This window comes from Moschus berezovskii, chromosome 12 (genome assembly GCF_049115385.1).
Source record: "Moschus berezovskii isolate FMDL1 chromosome 12, NW_MosBer_1.0, whole genome shotgun sequence".
NCBI lineage: Eukaryota > Metazoa > Chordata > Mammalia > Artiodactyla > Moschidae > Moschus > Moschus berezovskii.
This window is the reverse complement of record NC_142471.1, coordinates 86,670,189-86,693,933: the sequence shown is the minus strand read 5'-3', so window position 1 is coordinate 86,693,933 and position 23,745 is coordinate 86,670,189. Positions and strand designations below refer to the sequence as shown.

At 38.4% G+C, this 23,745-nt stretch overlaps 1 protein-coding gene across 5 annotated transcripts in view; it reads right to left on the bottom strand.

Moving 5' to 3' along the window:
• WDR11 (WD repeat domain 11) overlaps positions 1–23,745 on the bottom strand; it is a 67,608-nt gene that overhangs the window by 18,342 nt on the left and 25,521 nt on the right. For all 5 annotated transcript variants that reach the window (XM_055424521.2, XM_055424522.2, XM_088842378.1 and 2 more), the window contains 9 exons: positions 16,410–16,516; positions 14,404–14,479; positions 11,499–11,607; positions 9,385–9,509; positions 8,553–8,700; positions 4,871–4,977; positions 3,871–3,985; positions 3,330–3,501; positions 967–1,075 (listed from right to left, as the gene is read on the bottom strand). In XM_055424521.2, the coding sequence (XP_055280496.1) occupies positions 967–1,075; positions 3,330–3,501; positions 3,871–3,985; positions 4,871–4,977; positions 8,553–8,700; positions 9,385–9,509; positions 11,499–11,607; positions 14,404–14,479; positions 16,410–16,516 (1,068 nt within the window). The remainder of the gene's footprint in view (positions 1–966; positions 1,076–3,329; positions 3,502–3,870; positions 3,986–4,870; positions 4,978–8,552; positions 8,701–9,384; positions 9,510–11,498; positions 11,608–14,403; positions 14,480–16,409; positions 16,517–23,745) is intronic.

Genomic DNA, 23,745 nt, shown 5'->3' with positions numbered 1-23,745 from the left:
ACATTCAATTTCTAGAACTGAGTAGATACTTCTTGGAGAAAGAACATCTCATCACATTTAGTTTTTTAATTCTCCTAACCCAGGGCTTCACTGGTGGCTCAGTGGTAAAGAATCCGCCTGCCAATGCGGGAGATGTGGGTTTGATCCCTGGGTCGGGAAGATCCACTGGAGAAGGAAATGGCAACCCGCTTCAGTATTCTTGCCTAGAAAATTCCACAGACAGAGGAGCCTGGCGGGCTGCAGTCCGTGGGGTCACAGAGTCAGACACGACTAAGTGATTGAGCACACACACAACCCCTGCCTATCTGCGCAGTCCATACAGCAAAGGTCCCACAACGCTTGTGGTAGTTTAACTAACCACCACCAATAACAGTTTCTGTGGCTATTTTTAGCAACGAGGCAGGCTATAGAACATAAAACACTTCTGAAGTAGATTCCTTTATGCTGCTTTTAAAAAGATTTAATCTTGTCCCCTGACCCTGATGCTGGGAAAGATTGAAGGCAGGAGGAGAAGGGGACGACAGAGGATGGGATGGTTGGATGGCATCACCAACTCAATGGACATGAGTTTGAGTAAGCTCCAGGAGTTGGTGATGGACAGGGAGGCCTGGCGTGCTGCAGTCCATGGGGTCGCGGAGAGTCAGACACAGCTGGAGTGACTGAACTGCATCTTGTCCCCAACTGGCCCTCTTCACAGTCAGTTTGCCACGCCTGGGCTCAGAACATAGGATGACCACACAGCCCTGAGAGCCCCGTGTGTCCCCTCAGCTGCACCCAGGTCCCCAGAGTGGGAAAGACAAGAGGCAGGTCAGTGACTCTTTCAGGGTCTCTGCCATCACTGCCTCAACTCAGTTTTAAGGTTCCAATCCCTGTAAGCCCTGGAGACCAGCCACTGCTAATTTTCATGGGGTGTCTTTCAATCTTAAATGTATTAAGAAAGGAAAACAAAAAAGCAAAAAAACTTACACATGAGAAATGTCCAAAGAATACTGTCCATTCCAAGGCTGATGTAATAAGAAAGCTTTCAAGGCGAGAGCAGCCCTGGGAACAAGGAGATATGGGCACCACACAGGCTCTAGACAAAAACACAGATTTTGCTTTTAACAAGTAGAATTGTTAGAAATATAAAGATTCCGCTGTAGACAGTTCACAGAGAAGTCAGCAGAGAACGATGTATAAGTCTGGTGGTGCCAACTCAGAGAGTATATTAGTGTAATCACTGCTTAAGACACAGGGGCAGAAAGCTAGACTGAAGTCTCTGACCCCACAGAGATAGTACTGAAACTTCTTGGAAACAGCATCATACGAAATGTTATTAAACAAGTCTCACAGTTCTAGATTCCTTTTAGACACTGCTAAAAAGAGTATTTTATGCCATTTTATGCCCCTGATGTAGGCAGCAGGTCCAACTTAAAAACAGGGATTCCAATTTTCTACATTTGTCTGATTTCCACTTTTACCGGGAGAAGAGGCAGTGTCAGAAAAATGTAAATAAGGGGCAGGGGTGGAGGAAGAAGACCAAGCTATTCAAAGAAAACATATTTGAATCAACATATTACGATCTTCTCTACTTGTCATAAAGGAGAAATGAAGCAAATATACTAAATATTATATCAAAGCATGTGACCTCAAACGATTTTATTATCCTATATCAACAAGGTCCAAAATACATTTCTAATTCCTTAGAATGGAAATATACTACATCAAACATATTTTCCAAGCTCAAATCAGCACATGTCTGGCAGCAAACATACAGAAAACTTTTCCTAACTCCATGTTTACACTCTCACCAGTCTTCAACATTTACTGAGTGTTGCTCTGAGTTTAAAGTTCAATTTGGGGAATATATGCACAATTTCATTGACTTTCCCCATTATTATTTTAAAACTTGCCCGTTTTGGCTGAGGTTGTACCACTAGAGAGTCGATAGGATTTTTTTTAGGAAAATTTTAAAAAAAAATGTAACCTAAAATCTGGTTGGTAGTCACCTGTTCATTCATGGTATTAAACAATCATAGTATTAAACAGTCATGGTATTAAACATGGTAGCCCATTAAGCTAACAATGGGCTCTCATTAATTATATACATAGTTTAATTTAAAAACAAGTACCTTGGCTTTGGAGACTTTTAGACTCAGATTTTAAGATAAAGGTCAAAGAATAGCTTCTCAAACATCTAGATTATATTTGCATACTTCTTTACCTAGAACTAATAACTAAATTAAAAGAAAAAATCATTCTTGAAATTCCCTTAATTTCCTCAATAACTTTATGTTTAAAGTTAGTATCTATGCTTGTCCTTCCCTGGAGGGAGGTCCTGCTACTTCTGCAGAGCTGGCAGGAATCTTGAGGACAGATGTGGGAATGCAGTGCTCAACTGCAGCTCACCATACGGCAGTCACGGTTACTGAGTAAGAAGTGATGGTTCCCAAATACAGTGGCAGGGGTCGGGCAGTGACACAAACAAAAGCACATTTAATCTAAGCTAAAGGCAGCCCAGTCAACATACACAGCAACTCGGTAGGGCCTCAAGCACAAACATAACATGAAGGGTCATGTTTTTAAAACCCTACTGTCTCTGAATGTGCCAAAGACTGACTCTGTGAAGGTACAAACAATTCCCAGAGCCGACAGTTTCTATGATGAAACTCTGTAAATGACTAAACAATTCTCTTATGACATTTTTTTACAGATCAGATAGCCCATTGTATATACCAAAGGTATGCCTGGAGAAAATTTAATGTAGGGACATCTCATTTTCAAATAGATTGATGAGTGCACTCACAAACTTCTCATTCATAGCTACTTTTTACTAAAACAGCTTTCATTCTCAGAAAAAAAAATCTCAAAATCAAAATATAAAAAAGGGCAGGGTAGTACTGCCCTTTAACAAGTCATAAGACAGGCATCACAATTCATGATACTTTCCAAAGTTATTTTTCCATGATATATGGTTGCAAAAGACACAAGACTCACTATTAAAAAACCAGCATCACTTTATCACTAGATTCATGTCCTCTGATGAGCTCTCCTAAAGTCTGAGGAAGTCATTTTTATTCATGTAAACATCTTTGATCTTTTGACAGAGCACTCAGAAAGGGGTCAAGGAAGGGGCGCTGAGTAAACCAGCGTTGGGGAATGACTGACATCTAATTATAGAGTCTAGCATCTCAGCAGTAAAAACAGGCAAGCTTTATAAGTTAATATACATTCTTAAACGTAGATTCCTAGAAAGAATGAAATGAAACAGAAGCAGCTCTCTCCCCTGAAAAGAACAGCTGGTGCAACATAAAGACACTTCCAAGCATCCTTCCCTTAGAACTCCGTACCGGTCAACTCCTGCTCGTCCATCCTAAAGCACGTGGACTTCATGGACATCTCCAGGACCCTGATACACCCGTCATCGGAAGCCAGGATCACTTTATCTGACGTGCACCAGTCCACGTCCAATATCCGAAAGGTTACATTTCTTCCACTTCTTAAACTGCTCACCATCTGAACCTTCAAGAGTGAATTTGGTTGTCACTTTCAGAAAGAAAAGGAAGATGTTTATCATTCCAGACTAAACGAGCAAGAAAGACAGTGCCTGTGGCGAAGGTCCAGTTCATGTTTAAAACTGAGCAGTCTTGGGCAATCTATCTTTCACATGCAGACTGCATTTTGAAGGTCCCAGAGATAGTGATAACATTAACAATCTGTTGAGCTGTCACCTTTAGGACAGAAATACTATAAAAGAAAAATTTTACAAGGAAGAAAACTGTTCTAAGAAGCTTGACAAACCCATTTATAAATCAGAAGGAAGGAAAAAAAGTACATAGTTCCCGTGACCAGCAGCTTCATTTGCAGTGAACCCAGTGAAGCTGGGCTTACCTCTTTAGAATCCCATACTTCAGCTCCATCATTGTACATTGCTATTAATTTTTGGTTTCCTTTACCAGGGGCGAAACGAATCTTCTTCACCCAGCTTCGGTGTGTAGGTATTCCTCTGAGGACAAAGAGAAACCAAAACACCAATATGAAGTAGAGTAATATCTCGTCACTGAGAGGTATGTCCAATGTCTCTTTCTATTTCTGCTTTTGAAAAGGTCTCGTCAAGGTTATGGTTTTTCCAGTGGTCATGTATGGATGTGAGAGTTGGACTGTGAAGAAAGCTGAGCGCCGAAGAATTGATGCTTTTGAACTGTGGTGTTGTAGAAGACTCTTGAGAGTCCCTTGGACTGCAAGGAGATCCAACCAGTCCATTCTAGAGGAGATCAGTCCTGGGTGTTCATTGGAGGGACTGATGCTAAAGCTGAAACTCCAATACTTTGGCCACCTCATGCGACGACTTGACTCACTGGAAAAGACTCTGATGCTGGGAAGGATTGGGGGCGGGAGGAGAAGGGGACGACAGAGAATGAGATGGCTGGATGGCATCACCGACTCGATGGACCTGAGTTTGAGTGAACTCCGGGAGTTGGTGATGGACAGGGAGGCCTGGCGTGCTGTGATTCATGGGGTCGCAAAGAGTCGGACACGACTGAGCGACTGAACTGAACTGAGTGACCTGACAGGAGAACCACTCTGCTTTCTGGGACAGGGGTCACACATATGACAGACATGGTCTGCTTTTTAACAACAGTTGGAATAGTGCCCCAGCACTTCTGTGTGGGCCACCTTTAGGTAAGGGTCATCTATGAATATTCCTCAGAGAAGGCAATCAGAGTTTAGCTCAAGGCCATTCCTCCCAAGTTCTATAACAAGAGACCCAAGGGTCCAACCTGCACATGACTATATTTAATGACGCTGCTGCCAAGTGACAAGCCTCCAATGGAACTATATCAAGATTTTTGTTTCTGCCAAATAATACCCTTGAATTCTTGACACATACCTGGATACTCTGCCTTTCAAATCCCAAAAATTTAAATTTCCATCCATATCTCCAAGAACTAATGTATCACCTTTCCAAGCAATGCAAGTAATGCTACCCATACTCCCCTAGAAAAGAACAGCAACAAACACATATCAATTTCGCCACTTATAAGCAGTCACAACAGAGAAATACTTTTATTTAACAACTGTGATGAAATAATAAAGATATCTTGCTGGTGGTTTAGTTGCTAAGTCGTGTCCAACTCTTTACAACCCCATAGACCGTAGCCCACCAGGCTCCTCTGTCCATGGGATCTCCCAAGCAAGAATACTGCAGTGAGTGTTATCTCATTCTCCAGGGGATCTTCCCAACCCAGGGATCGAACTTGGGTCTCCTGTATTGCAGGTGGATTCTCTACAGACTGAGCCACCAGGGAAGCCCCAAAGATATCTTAATAAAACCTAATTATAGTATGAACATCATCAACCACTAACAGAGTTTAGTCACTAAGAGCTAGCATTTCAATTTCAACTAAGAAGAAACAGAAGATTTCAATTCAATAGACATTATTATCTGAACTATATTTATAGAGAAGGGATGCCTTTTGAGGAAGAACTACTTCAGAGAAAAGAAAATTAAAAGAAGAAAAAAGAGAAGGAAAGGACATCCTTTCAGGAGCTCCTGTCTCCAAGTTATCCCTCACTGCTAAACGATGAACACATTTATTCTGGGGGAACTCAGAGCTGTCTCACAACTAACTGTTCAGCAATTCTTCTACTGAGGATCCATCACTATGCAGTGCACCTGAAACTAACATAATACTGTATATCGACTATATTTTAATTAAAAAAGAAAAAAAGATTCACAGCTTCACTGATACCTTTATGAATAATGAAGAAGAGATACTGTATACTGAAGGCATCTGTAAAATCTGAATTCACAAAAGTTCTGCAGAGAAGTTACACAGGGAAACACAAATACAAGAACGAGACACTTCTGTAATAAATCAAAGTGGGCTGGAAGGAGCATGCAGCTAGCTCTAACACACGCACAGAGGTACTGTGATGGAGGGATGCGGCGCTGGGGCTCTCAGGAAAGCTGTGTGGACCTCAATCCCAGCTGCATCACCGAATTTGCTGTGTGATGTGGGGCATGCTTACTTAATCTTTATATGTCTGGATTTATATAAAGTAGGGCAAGCTCATAAAATTTGAGGAGTTCCTATTAGTATTAATAAATTTTTACAGGTAAAGGCCTTATGACAATTGTTTGCCACAGAGTCAATATAATGCTAGCTATTCAATAATATTGCTCAATTACTTTTCTACTTATATTCTTATATTCAAAGAAATCTTGTTTCATCATTTATAGAACAATATTAAAAATTCACGTTTGGTTCTCATGGTATTGCTAGTAAGAAGTAGGAATGCTCCAGAGTTTTGCTAAATTGGCTGTTAAAAGACTTGCACATACACCAAATACTGCATAAATCCTAGTGGTAGTCAAGAAACAAAAGATAAAATTGGATTAAAAATTATTATTTTAATGATTCGATTAGTAAAAAACTTAGAAAGCTATGTTAAATAAATAGAATTCAGTACAGTGTAAAGCAATAATCCAAGATCTTATTTCTGTTCTTCTGACCATATTAACAGAATGTTTAAGAGTTTGCCTTTAAATTCAACTTTTTTAGTCCTGAGAATTTTTTTTAACATTTTTACATTACTTTCTAACTTCTAAAAATTAGAATATTAAAAATTCAGTCCAGAAATCTGTTACCAGCTTAGAATTACAAGTGATGTATTAGAACTTTCTACCTAAGAGTCTGTTGATGGGATACAAGCCATATGAAGATTCTAAGGTGCTTTCGGAGAAATGTGGGACAAACTCGCTTTCTGACTCCAAATAATCCCAAGAGAACCAATGAAAGATTTAAAACTCAGTGGAGTATTATTAGTTGGCACTGATATGTTGCCTACATGTAAAACATGATGTTCAAAGGATCAAAGTAAAGCTGGTAGCAAACAGATAATCATTCTCTCCCACAGTTTTCTGAATAAACTCTCCATGGGAATGTAATTTAAAATATATCAAGCTTCTTCTTTTTACCATTTTTATATGCTCTATAGTTCTGGGGCCAAAATTTAAAGGTAAAGTTCCAACTCAAAATAAATGGCTTAGTGGCTTAGTACTTTATATTTGGAAGGAAGGTAAAGAAAAAGATTAAAATAAACAAAACCTCTGCCTGAATTCTACACACTGGTCATTGAAAAATATTTTGATTACTGAAAATAAAAATAATGAACCCAAATCAATCATTCATGTTTTATACAGTAGATACATAACTCTCTTTTCCTAAAATAATCTGCTCTAAAATATGCACTAATTTCACTGGAGGCTGGATCATTCTTTGAAGAAACTGCTTCCAGCTGTGGAATAAAAGGATCTGGCAGGCAGAATTAAGACTTGCTATATCCTGACCAGACCTCCATAAGCAGCAGCAGAATTTTAAAAGCTGTGTTGTGCAATAATCCTGAAAGCAGCAGGACTTTTCTTTCTCCCTTTCTTCCTTACAAAAAGGAAAATTCATGTGTCTAGTGTTCAAAAGTTTTAAACTTTTTTAGAGTGGGGGAAGCTAGAATCTTAGAAATTATTGGATTATTTCTATTCTAATCTCAAAGGTGATGTAATTAGAAAACAAAGAGAATGAGCTATTTGCAAGTGGCACTAGAGGAGGTAAGGTGGGGCCTTCTCTGAGATCTAAAGGAGGAGCTCTGAAAGCAAACTGATTTTCCAGAGTAGAGCTCTTTACACTGCAACTCTTAAGGCCATGCTCTTGAACTGCAGTTTTTCTTTCTATGCCCTTAAAATTAGGTTACTGCTCCTATTATAATGCCAAATATCAATCTTTCACATTTGCATTATTTTTATCCTTTCAAACTAGTGAAAACTTTTGGCACTATTAAGAGTTTAAAATAGACATTACTAAATCTCAGATATGACTCATTCTATGTAACAGTAAAACTGGAATTATAGCTTGAAAAGCACTTTCACATGCTTGTTATATATAGTAAGTTATATATACATATATATATATAAAATCTCATCCTCTACGTAACAGTTATAGTAATATTAGCAAAAACATTTTCTTCATCCACTCAGTAAAAAAAACCCTGAGATATATACTGACACAAATTATTAACTATAAATCCTTAGAGAATTCCACAAGGCCATGGGGGTCATATATGTTAGTAAAGATTAATAAATACCTTTACACCTACAGCCTAATTACTGTTACCTAAAAATAATACTAGATTTTAAATAAAATCCTTCAGGGTAACACCTGAAATGGAAAGAGGAGAGACTAGAGTCAGACACATAGACCTGGGTTTAATCGCTGCTCTGGCACATCACAAGGCTGGGCAACCTGGAGAAAGTTACTCATTTTCCCTCAATCCTATCACAGATAAAATGGAAATAGTTCCTCATGAATTATTATAATGACAAAAATGAGCAGCACATGGTATGTCATCAAAATAGTTATGGGACAGATTTAATCAATGGTAATATCTCCTTAGTAAAGTTTATTTAAACTTTTCTGAAATAGTTTTCCACCTTAACTGTGGCTTCACTGGATATAGAACTAATGAGGTCTATGGTAAGAAATTTTCATGTAGATTTAACCACAGTTTGGACTCACGTCTGGTGGGATCCGAGCACTGTCTTTCACTGAGTTTCCTTCAACAGTGAGATGATAAACTTGGCCGTCATTATCGGTGAACACAAAATGCTCCCGGGCAGAGATGTTCTGACTGAGTTCAGATTTACTTTCAGCCTCCTGCAACAAGCTTTGGCATAGAGGAAAAGAAGATGAAGATTTTTTTTTTTTCCCTAGAGTGACATAATGAATTAACTCACCCAAAATACAGATGGATTAACAGGAGGTCAAATCACTAAAAAAAAAAAAAAAAAGCCTGAAACTAATCTTTGCCCAGCAGTAATAGGAAAACACAAATTATTCTTCATACCACGACTGACTGTTTACCCTGTACAGAAGAATGTAGTGATCTAGACTTCACATGGGAAAGAAGCCTCTTCGCTGTTTCTGCTGCAAAACAGAGGCCTTACCTTGGCCCATCATTCTCTGAAGTTTTTTATTTGTAAATCTGGTGGGGACGGGGCAGTACAAAAGTTAGAATTCCTAATACATTTTCTGTGGTGAACATAAATGACAACAGGATTCACCTGGGTGTTCAGGCTACGTTCATTTGAACTTCAGAAGCTGAAGTCTATGGAGCCAAAAAGCACCGAGAATCAGTCATGCTCACTAACAGGTGCTGACACGCTCTTCAGTCATATGAGCGTGTACTGAACCATCAAAGTCTGTTCCAAAGCAGACTAGAGATGCCTTAGGATGCCACCCATCAAATTCCCAACCAGGACTTAACAAATTTCCCAACTAGGAAATAATAAATTCCTGGTTATCTGTAATAACCAGGTTATTACAAATGACAGTGGCGGAAGCAGGGCACCTGATCACAGATGACTCAACAACACTCAGCTCTGTATCTGAGACCACGGTCTGGCGGGCCATGGCCTCTCGGGTGGCCAGCTGTTTCTTCCTCAAGCTCTTCAAGTTGTGAGAAGGTGACCATTCCTGTGAATCAAAGACAGACACACCCACAAGTGCTCAGTCCCTCTTTCTTCCAGAAAAGCGGGCCATACTCACCACTGCCCAGCATCACTTCTTGTTACTACCCCAGAACTCACAATTTGTTAAGTTTTACTATTTTCTTTATTTTTAGAAAGGCTGAAGGCATGTATTTTTATTAGAGCTTATGACAGAGGCTTATAAGCTATCTCTATTTCCTTCCACCTCTAATCTTCAATTAGAGCTTAAGGGAAAAGAGCTTAATGGCAAACTCCAAAAGGCTTAAACTTTTGATGCTTTCATTTTTCAAAATCAAAATAATACATTTAGCTATGGTACTTCCCACTCCTCACCCACCCACCTCCCCCTTAGGTGACCTGATCACACACTCCTCCATCATTGCCCATTATCACCTGTAGGCCCACCCCAAACCTCTCCTTTTATTTCCTCCTGTTTATTCTAAAGCATTTAATCTAGTGTCCTCTCACATGTATAAATGCTTAAACATGTAGCTTTTTACATGCCCGTATTTGTGGTCTGCATGAATAGTAGTGGGTTATGTGTCTCATCCCATTGCTCTTTTTACTCGGCACAATGTATTCAAGTCCCACCTCTGTTGTTTCTGTATGTTACATAGCACTTCATGGGTACACCTGCCAATTTTTAGTCTAGTTTTTAGTTTTCCCAGGAAAGGACACCTAGACTGTCTCTATATTCTCATCATGGGAAATTACACTGCACTGAAATTTCGATGTCCACACAGAAGTTCCTGTATGACCAGAAGCTGACCAGCGGGGGCAAAGAGGATGTCTGTGTTTGACTAAGTGCTGCCAGTTTGCTCTGCAGAATGGCTTCACTTGTCTACATCCCTACCAGCAGTGCTTAAGAATTCTTACAGCCCATACCTCACCTACACGGGATGCTACTGGCATTCCAATTTTTGTCTAAAAGGTTTATCATGGCCATTTTACTTTGCACATCTCAAAACCCAGGATTCTGAATATTTTTCACATGCTTGTTGGCCTTTAAGGTATCTCTGACATTCATTAACCAGTCACATCTTTCATCTTGTCCATCTTTCCACTGGGGCTACTACTGCTTCACTGCAGGAGTTCCCACAATACTAATTCCTTAGAGGGATTAGTTAGTCCTCTGTCCATCTTAAGACACTGGACAATTTCTTTTTTAAAAATTGTCTTCCATATTTAACTTTGACAGTGGTATGATTCATTGAAATAGAAAGCACCAATCTTGATGTCATCAAATTCATAATTACTTTTCTGCCTTTTGGTTTGTGCTTCCGATATCCTCTTTTGTCCCCAGAACAGAAAAATATTCTTCTGTATTTGATTATATTAATTTTATAGCTGTACTTACTTTCACATTTAGGTCATTAATCTTGCAGAGCCTACCTCTGAATATGGTATCATGCATAAATCCAGTATTTCCCTCTATGAAGTAAGAGGTTCCCCAACATTTTCTACTAAACAGACTGTCCCTCCCCTTGGGTTTGTAAGTTACTTTGCTGTACATTAAGTTAACAAATATTTATGGGCTATTAATGAGCTCTTTATTATACTGATACATTTCTCTTACTTGGGTCAATATATGACATTACTTTATTTCTATGGTTTTATATGTACTGTATGGAGCGGGATGGGACCTACCTCCACCCATACCGCCTATATTACTCTGTTTTTTCCAAGGTTAACTTAGCTACGAGGACTTTTATTTTTCCATAAACATTTTAGAATGTGTTTACCATGCTCCTCAAAATATCTAAATTAAATTTTAATTGGACTTTAACATAATATTAGTTTAACCCATCCAAGAAAATAAGAATCATCTCCATTTGTTTAGATCTTCTCTGAATATACTTTTTTTTTGGTAATAAAACATATAACAGTAATGATTTTAATCTGAGTTAAAGAAAAATATTCACCATGTATATACATACCCAAATAAACTGTTTACTTCTTTAAAACTGTAACTTACCAAAGCAGTTATTGCAGGGAAGTTTTTTGACATTTCTCTAAGAATGGTACAAGTCCTAACATCCCATAACTCCAGGGGTTTATCTTTAAATACAACTGCCAAATACTGCCTAAAATAAACAAAATTACTAAATGAAGCTCTTTTTGCAGTATTTTCACCATAAGTAGTACAAATAAAAAGTTCATGAAGCTCAGATGACACATTCTAAACGAAGAGAATTTAAACTAACTTTTAGCCCTCTTGATTAGTAGTCCTAAGAAGGTAAAGCTCTAAGATGACCTGTGAGAGTCACACACACCATCAGGGCAAGGAGCCTACCTCAGAATGAAGAATGAGAAAAGGCATGAGTTCACATTCAAATCTTAAAATAACCCTCCTGAGGCTCAGTTTTCTCATCGAGACATGAAAATACCACTATTTGCATCAATGGGCTGATCAGTATGCAGGTTATGGGAAAAACTAAATGAAAAAGTGAGTGAAGTTTCTATCATGCTGACTGTGGGGAACTGTGACAGATAGGAAATGTGACTTGTAGCTCAGTGCATCACAAGACTTAAGATTCTCCCACTCGATAATTATATGACCTCAGATAAACCATGTGACCTTTTGAGTTTTAGTCTACTTACCTTTAAATGGTGTTAATAATGCCTGCCTCATCGACCTCACTAAATACTACAAGGATAAAGAAAAAGGGATGGCACACACGAAAGGATCTTATAAATCACAATGGATTATGTAAATGAAATATGTCACACTTTTATTATATCCAATATAAAAACAAGCAGAGACACGTATGTAGATAACTAAGACAAATAACAGAGAATCTGGTAAACGCTATAAAGATTCACTGTGAAAGCTGACATTAGCTGTGACAATAGGGAAACAGCATTCTAGGCAGAGTTACAAGTGTGATAAACGGCAAAAGACAGAAAAGGAGACAGAGTGTGCGGGGGGAATATGCTACCTGAAATGCAGAGCATGTGAGATGAGAACAATCATCGTGAGAAAGAAGATTAACATGTGAATTCTAGATTCACAACAAAAGCCCAAGACACCCTAAAATGCAATACTATCATGAACAGAGATTCATTCTGTAGAGAACAGGGATCCTTGAGTTTTGAGGCAGTGGTGATGATGTGACCAGACGTTTAGGATGTATTAATTTAGTAGGCTTGTGTAGAGTCAAGACTGAGGAGAAATAGAAAAATCTGGTGTCCAAATAGTTTGAGCAATTATCAGACCTTTTTGTGGCAGGACTCCCTTACATTTGAAAAAATTACTGAGAATCTTCCCCAAAGAACTTTTGTTTATGTGGATTTTACTGATATTTTGCCTATGAGAAATTGAACCTAACATAATTATAAACTATATTAATTTACTTAAAATGAGAAAAGAGAAAATAACTACCAAAATGGCAGATGAAAACATAAGCCATGTTGTAATTGCATTAAATATGAATAATATAGACACTGTAATTAGAAGCAGAGATTATCAAATAGTAAAATAAGCCCAATTATATGTTCTCTTTCAGAAATCAACTTTAAATACAAAGACAGAGATAAGTTACAAATAGGAGGAAGGAAAAAGAGATACCATGCAAATACTAATCGAAAGAAAGCGAGAGTGCCTATACTAATCAGATTAAACTTCTGAGAAAAGACAAACAGGTTATTTCAGTGATAAAGAAGTCAGTAACTCAAGATATAAGCATGGGCAGTCAGCGGAACAGAAAACAGAAAACCACTAAGAAAAATGAAAGAAGCCCAAAGGATTTTCTTTGAAACAATTAATAAAACTGATTGATATAATTTACTGATATACAGAGAACAAAGTAGTGATTACCATAGGGAAGGACGTGGGGGAGAGGGTAAAATGGGTAAAGGAGATCAAATGTATGGTGACAGACAAAATAAAATTTGGGTGGTGAGCATGTTGTGGAGTATATATAATAGAAGTGGAAATATAGTGTTGTACACATAAAGCTTATATACTGTTATAAATAATATTATTGTGTCAAACTATTTCAGTATATGAATAATTGAAAATGGAAATTAACAGAAGAAAAAATATAATTTATAATATCATCAAAGAAAAAGCAAAAAATAATTCACAAATGATGCACAGGACCTGTATACTGGAAACTATACAATATTACTGAACGAAATTAAAGAACTAAATAAATGGAGAGATATACCATGCTCATGAATCACAAAACTTTGTAAGATGTCAGTTCTTCCCCATGTTGATTCACGGATTCAATGGAATCACAATCAAAATCCCAGTAAGCTTTTATGATAAAACTGGTTACGTTGATTCTAAAATTTATATGGAAATGCAGAGATCCTCAAAAAGCTAAAGCAATGTTGAAAACAATTTCATTGTGCTTACTCCTTCTTTCTTTGTTCTTTTGATTAGTTTTCAGTCAATCTCTGTTGTCAATGATTCTGCTTTACATATATCTTTCCTTGGAACAAAAAACTTACTAGAATTAGATCCAGGTTATAAACAAGGAAAATTAATTATTTCACTCAATAAGCACATACTGAGGTAGAAGCTCAACAAAGAACTTCACCAAATAACAAATAACATTTCTTAGTGAGTAACAGGTACTTCTATCAATACAGCTATAGTTGAACAAAATGGGGTTACTCATTTTACCAATCTGATGAAATGTTAAGATTCAGATAAGTCACCTTGTCTTTACAGAAACGGAGAATTAAAAGCAATAGCAACTTAATTTTGCAATTAAAATATTTTCTGTGATACAGCTGCACATCACAATTTGCTACCACTAAGAAATGCTATGCACATGCATGCATGTTCTCATTTCCTTAAAAATGAAAAAAAAATGCTTGAGATTCCCTTGTGATAACACCAGATTTTTTTTTTTATGGTTGACACTTACTTCAAATGAGATACTTTAATCATTTCGATGGGCGACTCATCATTACCTCGTTCACCACGGAAAGCAATGCTCCTGCCTTTAATTGTAAATATTAAACAAAATGTAAAAACAGCACATGAAACGCATAAGAGACTAAAAGCTGTACCAATGTAATTTGATCAGTGGTAACTTCTAGTCTCCTCCTCACTCTTCCGTTTGCTTTAAGCTGTTTCTAATCATCTAAATTCAAAACTAAATCAAAAGTAGTATAAGACCAACAATGTATTACTTACATTCAAATATCTACTTTTTATAGAATTTCTTAATGCCCTTCTGTGGTACCTTTCAAATAATTTAATTTTAGAAATTTAGAAACATCAATTTCTAAAGTTTTAATGCATCTACAGTAAAGCAGTTATCTACTATAAAAACTACTGGTGCATTCAAAGTATTATAAACATTTCCATGTTTACAAATATTAACTAATGGGGAAAACACTCTTTGAATAGGTATTGAAGATTTCTTGTCCCATGTGCAAAATACTCAACTACAATATTTTGACATGTTCCTCCAAAGGTCTCTATAAACTGAATTGGGGAATATTAAGAATGAGTTAACACCCAAAGAAGTTAAACAGTTTTCTACAACTAAAAGAAAAAAAAGTTCTACCTTATGTTTGAAAAAATATTTTAATAGCATCTCCTAGATTTCCATCTACATTAAACAAAAGAGAGAAGAGACTCAATTCAAAGACAAATGAATACCTACATGTCTCCCTGCTCTTCAAGGTCATCACATCGAATCTCACTGTTACTATTCGCCAAACACCCTACACCCTTTCCTGGCTCTGCTAGTCTGCTGGTCTCCTTAGAAGACAAGGCTGTAAAAATCTATAATTTATGAACTTAAATGTCCTACCTAAAAAGAGTCAGTATCTTTTACTTAGAAATCTGTACTTCATGAAGAAATCTGTGAAAGACAGATTTTGAGTGATCTAAGAGTTCTGCACCTGAGCTGATGGGAAAAATGCACAGGCATGTTTTTAGTGAATGATACTACAGGACAGCATTTCATCCCTGGGCTACCATGTGACTGCAGTGACCAGTGTCAGTTTATCAACAAATCAGGAATGCAGGGATATGGGTCACCAGGCAGGTCATTTCCAACTAGACTAGAGCAACACTGGACTAACAGGAGCTAATTCTTTGAGGCTTAGTAACATAATCTGATAAGTAAGAACTATAAATTGGAAATATGTATTGACAACACAAGGAAGCAACCATAAACATGATTTACTACACACACATATAACTTATTGGTTGAAACTACATACATTTATATTGCAAAGCCATTAAAAAAACCTCCCCATAATTTTGTTAAAAAAAATACTTGAAATCATTCCATGTGCTATATAAAAAATAATATAAAAGCGTCACCTTACTCTGCTTTTAAGTTCTTATTTTGAAACTCACTGGGTTGTAGGTTTTTAACAATTGTGAACAAGTTACTTTATTGGGAATATTTCCTATTGTAATGCCTTTAAACTTCTAAATTAAGTTTTCATACTAGTCAGCCAGAGAATATCAGGTTTCAAAGCTGAGCATTTTACAACAATTCTTGAAAGATTTTTAAGGGTTTCCTGAAGAGGTCAAAAAATTTTTAAAAGATTCTAAAAAAGTGTAACTACAAAGATTTATTTTAAAATTGTACTTCTGGTTACCCGGAACAATGTACTTGGAAGTAGAACTGATATCCCATTTGTGAATCTGTCCATTTGGGCTAATGGTACTCCATGAACTTGTGCTAACACAATTTGCATACAAACAATGATGAGTCTTTTCTAAGGCAATTATTACAGAGCAACCAAAAAATGAATACACAAACATAAAATATATAAAAATGAATACATAAATAAGAAGAAAATTCCAAGGTTAAAGAAAGAACTTTGAACACATCTTCTAAATAGCAGCATCTTTGATCAACATGATGTACCGTTTTAAATATTTTAATAGTCTAAATACACAAACCTGTTGGAAGATCAACCAGTTGAAGTTCATTTCTCACTAATCCCATGTTGTTTGGTGTTGAGGTAGCAAAAGAAAGAAAACCAGTTAAACTTGTCCATTCAATACCCCTATATAAAGAAATTAAACAAAGATTAAAATTCTTTGTTTGAAAAATTTATTTGAAAATCAAGTTTTTTCTATGTCCTAAATTTTATTATACAAGTTAAAGAATAATATTAATACAACAGTTGAGAATAAATTATATATTTCCAACATATAAAAAATTATTTCTAATTAAAATTTTATCTCCAAAGATAACTCAGTTATCAAAAGTCATGGCATTAAAATGACTATTAAAATCTGGCAAAGAAGAGCACCAGACCATTGCCAAGAACTCCACTGTTTAAAACAAGTGGTACAGAAATATTCTGAGCAGACTGCTTAAAGTTAAGTACATGAAGGAACTTTATCAAATTTTATCAAAATTCCTAGCTGGTTAGGAAACCAAACTTCCTGAAGAAATACAGACTGAACAGTTAGATCGGAAGTGGATGAAAGCTCCAAACAGTGTATCAATTAAAGAATAGCATAGTTCAGTTCAGTTGCTCAGTCCTGACCGACTCTTTGCAACCCCATGAATCACAGCATGCCAGGCCTCCCTGTCCATCACCAACTCCTGGAGTTCACTCAAACTCATGTCCATCGAGTTGGTGATGCCATCCAGCCATCTCATTCTCTGTCGTCCCCTTCTCCTCCCGCCCCCAATCCTTCCCAGCATCAGAGTCTTTTCCAGTGAGTCAACTCATCGCATGAGGTAGCCAAAGTACTGGAGTTTCAGCTTTCGCATCAGTCCTTCCAATGAATACCCAGGATCGATCTCCTTTCAGTTCAGTTCAGTTCAGTCGCTCAGTCGTGTCTGACTCTCCGCGACCCCATGAACCACAGCACGCCAGGCCTCCCTGTCCATCACCAACTCCCAGAGTTCACTCAAACTCATGTCCACAGAGTCGGTGATGCCATTCAGCCATCTCATTCTCGGTCATCCCCTTCTCCTCCCGCCCCCAACCCCGTATCAGAGTCTTTTCCAGTCAGTCAACTCGTCGCATGAGGTGGCCAAAGAATGTTCTTTCTTCAGAAAGAACAGCACAAAAGAAAAAAATAAACACGTATGACAAGACACTAACCTATCAACCTAATGCCCTTCAAGTCCCATTTCCTTGGGACTGGCAGTGGGTGAGTCCATGTTTTTTTTCCACTGACATAACTGGCTTAACCATCAATGGAAAATGAGGGGACTCGGGACATGTGAATTCATCACAGTAGTCACAAAAAGAAGTGAAAAACACTATTATTACCCTGCACTGCTTACAAGGTAATGGGGTTTCCCTGGTGGCTCAGCGGCAAAGAACCCGCCTGCTAATACAGGGGACGCAGGTTTGATCCCTGCCTTGCGAAGACCCCCCAGAGAAGAAAATGACAACTCATTCTAATACTCTTACCAGGGAAATTCCATGGACAGAGGGGCATGGCAGGCTACAGTTCATGGGGTCACAAAGAGTCTCTACTACACAAGGTAACAGAGCTGGCTGGGAGACAAATCTAAACATCTGTTCTATATGCAATTGCTTATCAGCACTTATAAGACAATAATATAATATCACAATACAATGGCAGGGCTGAGTAACTGTGCCAGAAATTTTACGGCCTACAAAGCTTAAAATATTTGCTTTCTGTCCTTTACGGGAAATGCCTGCTGACTGATCTAATTTTTCCATGTCTACTCTAATTTGAATGCCATTGCTCCAGTGAGCATGATTGCTCTGACCACCTCTCTCACCTGCCCAAGAAAAGGTGTGATGGCTCCTGCATCACATCCAAGCTGCTCTCTGTGATTTTCAAAGCTACCCAGCAACACAGGCTCCTCTCAATCATCTGAACCTGTGTGCTATTTCAATAAGAGTCACTTTTCCTCACTGACCCCTTGTGTACCTGTCTACTTGTCTTTTCTCAGAGGAGCAAAGATAATCCCGAGAGAACTGGAAATAACATTTGCAAGAGATGGGCATGCCTGTCGTTATCAATTTATACCTCTTTAAATGTAATTTTGTATTGAAACAATCCGATTAGATTGCTGAAAACTGAGTACTCTTCAGAATTTTCATGCCTGGAGTGGCCCCTTCTCCCTCTCTCTTCGACTACTACCTAGTTCAAGTCCCGGCTCCAGCACTTACTGCCTCTGTGCTCCTCTACACCTCAGCTTCCTCCTCTGCTGTGCAGGGGTCACAACACTGAGCACATAAAGAAGGCCTGGCACAGAGTCAGTGCTGTTCGGACTCATCACCATCATCAATTACTCTTTATTTCAAGACCTCTAACTCAAGCCGTGTTTTTTTCATTAAGCCTCTCCATGAACTACACTCAAACCACAGCCATAGTGACTACAATGTAAGTTGGTTAATTATTCACTGGAAGAGTCCCTTTGTCTCTTGTTTCTCTTTCTTTCCCCTAACGTGAAGTACACATTAATTTTTCTGTTTAGAGCACAATGTGGAGAAGGAAATGGCAACCCACTCCAGTGTTCTTGCCTGGAGAATCCCAGGGACGAGGGAGCCTGGTGAGCTGCCGTCTGTGGGGTCGCACAGAGTTGGACACGACTGAAGTGATTTAGCAGCAGCAGAGCACAATGAGAAAAGAAGCATTTTGAACTTCTGCTCTCTAGATAAGTTTGGTAGCTTCAATCAGATCTGTTTCCCCCCTGAAACCTTAAGATATACTTTTCAAGTCTTGCTGATGGAAATCTGATTTTTCTGGTCTACACAGAAGAACTGTACAAAAAAGATCTTCACGACCAAGATAATCATGATGGCGTGATCACTCACCTGGAGCCAGACATCTTGGAATGTGAAGTCAAGTGGGCCTTAGAGAACATCACTATGAACAAAGCTAGTGAAGGTGATGGAATTCCAACTGAGCTATTTCAAATCCTGAAAGATGATGCTGTGAAAGTGCTGCACTCAATATGCCAGCAAATTTGGAAAACTCAGCAATGGCCACAGGACTGGAAAAGGTCAGTCTTCATTCCAATCCCAAAGAAAGGCAATGCCAAAGAATGCTCAAACTACCACACAATTGCACTCATCTCACACGTTAGTAAAGTCATGCTCAAAATTCTCCAAGCCAGGCTTCAGCAATATGTGAACCGTGAACTCCCAGATGTTCAAGCAGGTTTTAGAAAAGGCAGAGGCACCAGAGATCAAATTGCCAACATCCGCTGGATCATGGAGAAAGCAAGAGAGTTCCAGAAAAACATCTATTTCTGCTTCATTGACTATGCCAAAGCCTTTGACTATGTGGATCACAATAAACTGTGCAAAATTCTGAAAGAGATGGGAATACCAGACCACCTGACCTGCCTCTTGAGAAACCTGTATGCAGGTGAAGCAAAGTTAGAACTGGACATGGAACAACAGACTGGTTCCAAATAGGAAAAGGAGTGCGTCAAGGTTGTATATTGTCACCCTGCTTATTTAACTTATATGCAGAGTACATCATGAGGAACGCTGGGCTGGAAGAAGCACAAGCTGGAATCAAGATTGCTGGGAGAAATATCAATAACCTCAGATACACAGATGACACCACCCTTATGGCAGAAAGTGAAGAGGAACTCAAAAGCCTCTTGATGAAAGTGAAAGAGGAGAGTGAAAAGGTTGGCTTGAAGCTCAACATTCAGAAAACAAAGATCATGGCATCTGGTCCCATCACTTCATGGGAAATAGATGGGGAAACAGTGGAAACAGTGTCAGACTTTATTTTTTGGGGCTCCAAAATCACTGCAGATGCTGACTGCAGCCATGAAATTAAAAGACGCTTACTCCTTGGAAGGAAAGTTATGACCAACCTAGAGAGCATATTAAAAAGCAGAGACATTACTTTGCCAACCAAGGTCCGTCTAGTCAAGGCAATGGTTTTTCCCGTGGTCATGTATGGATGTGAGAGTTGGACTGTGAAGAAAGCTTACTGCCAAAGAATTGATGCTTTTGAACTGTGGTGCTGGAGAAGACTCTTGAGAGTCCCTTGGACTGCAAGGAGATCCAACCAGTCCATTCTAGAGGAGATCAATCCTGGGTGTTCATTGGAAGGACTGATGCTAAAGCTGAAACTCCAATACTTTGGCCACCTCATGCGACGACTTGACTCACTGGAAGAGTCTGATGCTGGGAGGGATTGGGGGCAGGAGAAGACGGGGACGAGACAGAATGAGATGGCTGGGTGGCATCACCAGCTCAATGGACATGAGTTTGAGTGAACTCTGGGAGTTGGTGATGGACAGGGAGGCCTGGCATGCTGTGATTCATGGGGTCGCAAAGAGTCGGACACGACTGAGCGACTGAACTGAACTGAATGCTGCTATCTCTAGACAAGAAAATTCTCAGGCCTCTCACTTTTCAATTATTATTTTAAAGATACATCTGTTAAGTATCCCATAAATGCTGTTGCCTGTGCTATTAAGTACCCAGGACATGTGAGCAACCTGACAGGCTAGGGAACACAGCTACAAATGAGGCACACTTAACTGCTGTGCTTCAAGAGCCCTATGACCCAGCAGGAAAGAGACACTGTACAAGTGCATCTGGAGTTATCTATCACAAAAAAACAGAGCAGCACCAAGTTCAACAGGAGCTTGCATGAGTCACACAGAAATCTGGTCTCACAGGCCACGTAGGGCTTCCAGAGAAACATTAAAGCTGAGACTCAAAGGACAAATAGGGTTTTGCCTGAGAGCCTGAAAAGCTGAGGAAACGGTGCAACTGATGGAGAAGCACTGCTCTAGACTGTACTCTCTCAGGAGGGAGGCACCTGCCCTGGCAGTCCAAGCACGTGACAGTTACTCAGCAAATGCTCTTAGATTAAAAGAATGATGTCCAAAAAAAGCCTGTCATGCCTCCTTATGTTTCTAAGTGCCGTTCATCTCCAGAGAAGGGCTTTTCCCGCTGTCTGCATGCTGCCCCAGGGTTGAGGATATAACAGAACACGGGTGGCTGCTTATATATAACTGAGCACCACAATTATATTGCTCGTGCACAGAGTTCAGCAGCAGCTTGTATATCTGACTCCTACTGATCTACTAAAAAAAATTAAAATCACATTGGACTTCAAAGTGTACGAGATAAGGAGATTATGTCTCAACAGAAAAGAATGAAAACTCTTGTTAAACATCTGAGCACAACACTGCTCCCAGGATTAGAAAACCACTGTCCATCTAGGTTTAACCATACACTGAGCTCTATTTAAAACAATCTGTAAGAACTGTAGCTAGTGTTCTGACTCAGATAATCTAAGTTGGTTTTGCAGCATTCCTCACTATTGAACAACTATAACCTTAAAATCTACCAACAGGTGTTCAGGTTCTGACTCTTACAGATCCCCAAGTTCCCTATTCACCTGCACTGGGGATGCTACACTGGCTACCTCTCAACACCGGGTGGTCCGAGGGAAGCACCCACTTTCTGAAAAGCCCTGAAGTTCTACAATGATATGAAACTAACTTCTGCAAATTTACAGACGAACAAAATGGAGATCATTTTACTTTGCACAAATAACTCAATGTACTCAAAGCGATACTGAGTCCATCAGTGTTCTGATACCCATACACATTTTAACAATTTTTGACAATGAGCATAATATTGGGCTATATTATTGTAATTTTAGTCTACAGGACAAAGATACCAGCTAATAATATAAGAACTCTAATAATCGAAGAAAACCTGCATACACCACTCCACATTGTTTACTTCTAGGTATCTTCCACGAGATTATAAGCCTCCAAGATTTTGTCTGTTTACAGGCATAGAGAAGAGATTCGATATATATTTCATTATTTATGAAGTGTAACTGCTTAAAACATCATGGTTTTGAAAAACACACAGATATAAACTATCTATAGTTAGGCAGTCCTACGCCACGCATAAGACTGAAGTACTTAAGATTAAGTGGTTTTAAAAAACACATTTAGTACAAGGTAGAAAAGCCACTTTTTAAAAGTTGGCGTTTAATTTACATATGAGTATCTAGAATGTACTGGGTTTATTGCTAATAAGTTCAGCAATTTTTATAACACATCTGTGAAATTTTCATAATGGTTTTTAATTATAATACTATAATTGCATTAATTGAAACACAAAGACAGCAGTATTTTAGCATCCTCTTGAGCACCATCTCTGGATGTAAAATGTGAATTATCTTTAAAATAGCAATTAAGAGGGAAAATCTATATTAAAAAATGAGCATATTTATGAGATCATTCACAACACTAGCCAGACTGAGTAGCATACGCTTGAGAGTTATTTGGTACCCCAAGCAACACTTTATAAATAATTTTTGTGTCAATAACAAATACTATCATAATGTGTAAATCATGTTCTTAGTGACATCTACGACCTGAGCAATCCAGAATAACCATCTTATTTACAGCAAACAGCTGATTAACTAGCTATTGTGTCTTTAATAAAGACTTCATATGGTGGTGATCATTTCACCACACATACAAGTATTATTACACTGTACATCTGAAACTAATATATCTTATTGCACCTCAATATAAATAAACAAATAAGATTTCAGTGTTCAGAAAAAGATGAAAATGTGCTTGATTTCCCGGAAGCATGTACCAAATTCTTGGTATTAATCTTGGCTTTGTCAACATTTTTATCTTACTGTCAAACTATTTCCAATTAATCTATGTGAATTTTTTTATCTAAGACCCAGCACACGTATGATACGAGCTCAGTTCTGAAGCCTAAAAGGCCTAGACTGAATTCCATATACCTTTTCACAGATGACTCTACAATACTGTTTCTTCTTCTGTAAACTGAGAATAATGATAGTGCCTACTGCACAGAGCTGTAGTGAGGAGTCAGTGAAATAATGAAGGCAAAGTATTAATATTTAACATAATCCTGAGAACAAGTATAGATTAAATGATGAGTTTTGATTCACTGCTGTTTGCCATAAAAGGGAACACTACACACAAAATCCAAGGGTGAGAGGAAATGTCAATACAGGTGGGAAAGAAAGGGAGAGAGAAGATATCAGTGGCAGCAGGGACTCCTGGAAGGAGAGAAGAAGATGACCAACAGTCTGAAAGGATTCCAAATAGACACCTAATGCTTTTGAAGACATTATTCCTCCATGTAGGTGTATTTAGGAAGATACTGGGGGCAGTGGGGGGAAACAGCATAAAGTGGTGATAAACAGTCACTAAAAATCATGCATTTGAAAGATTAAGGCAACATTAACTCTCAGAAACTTCCATCACAATCAGAAGTTGTGATACTTCAAGCCCTGACCCTTCCCCATT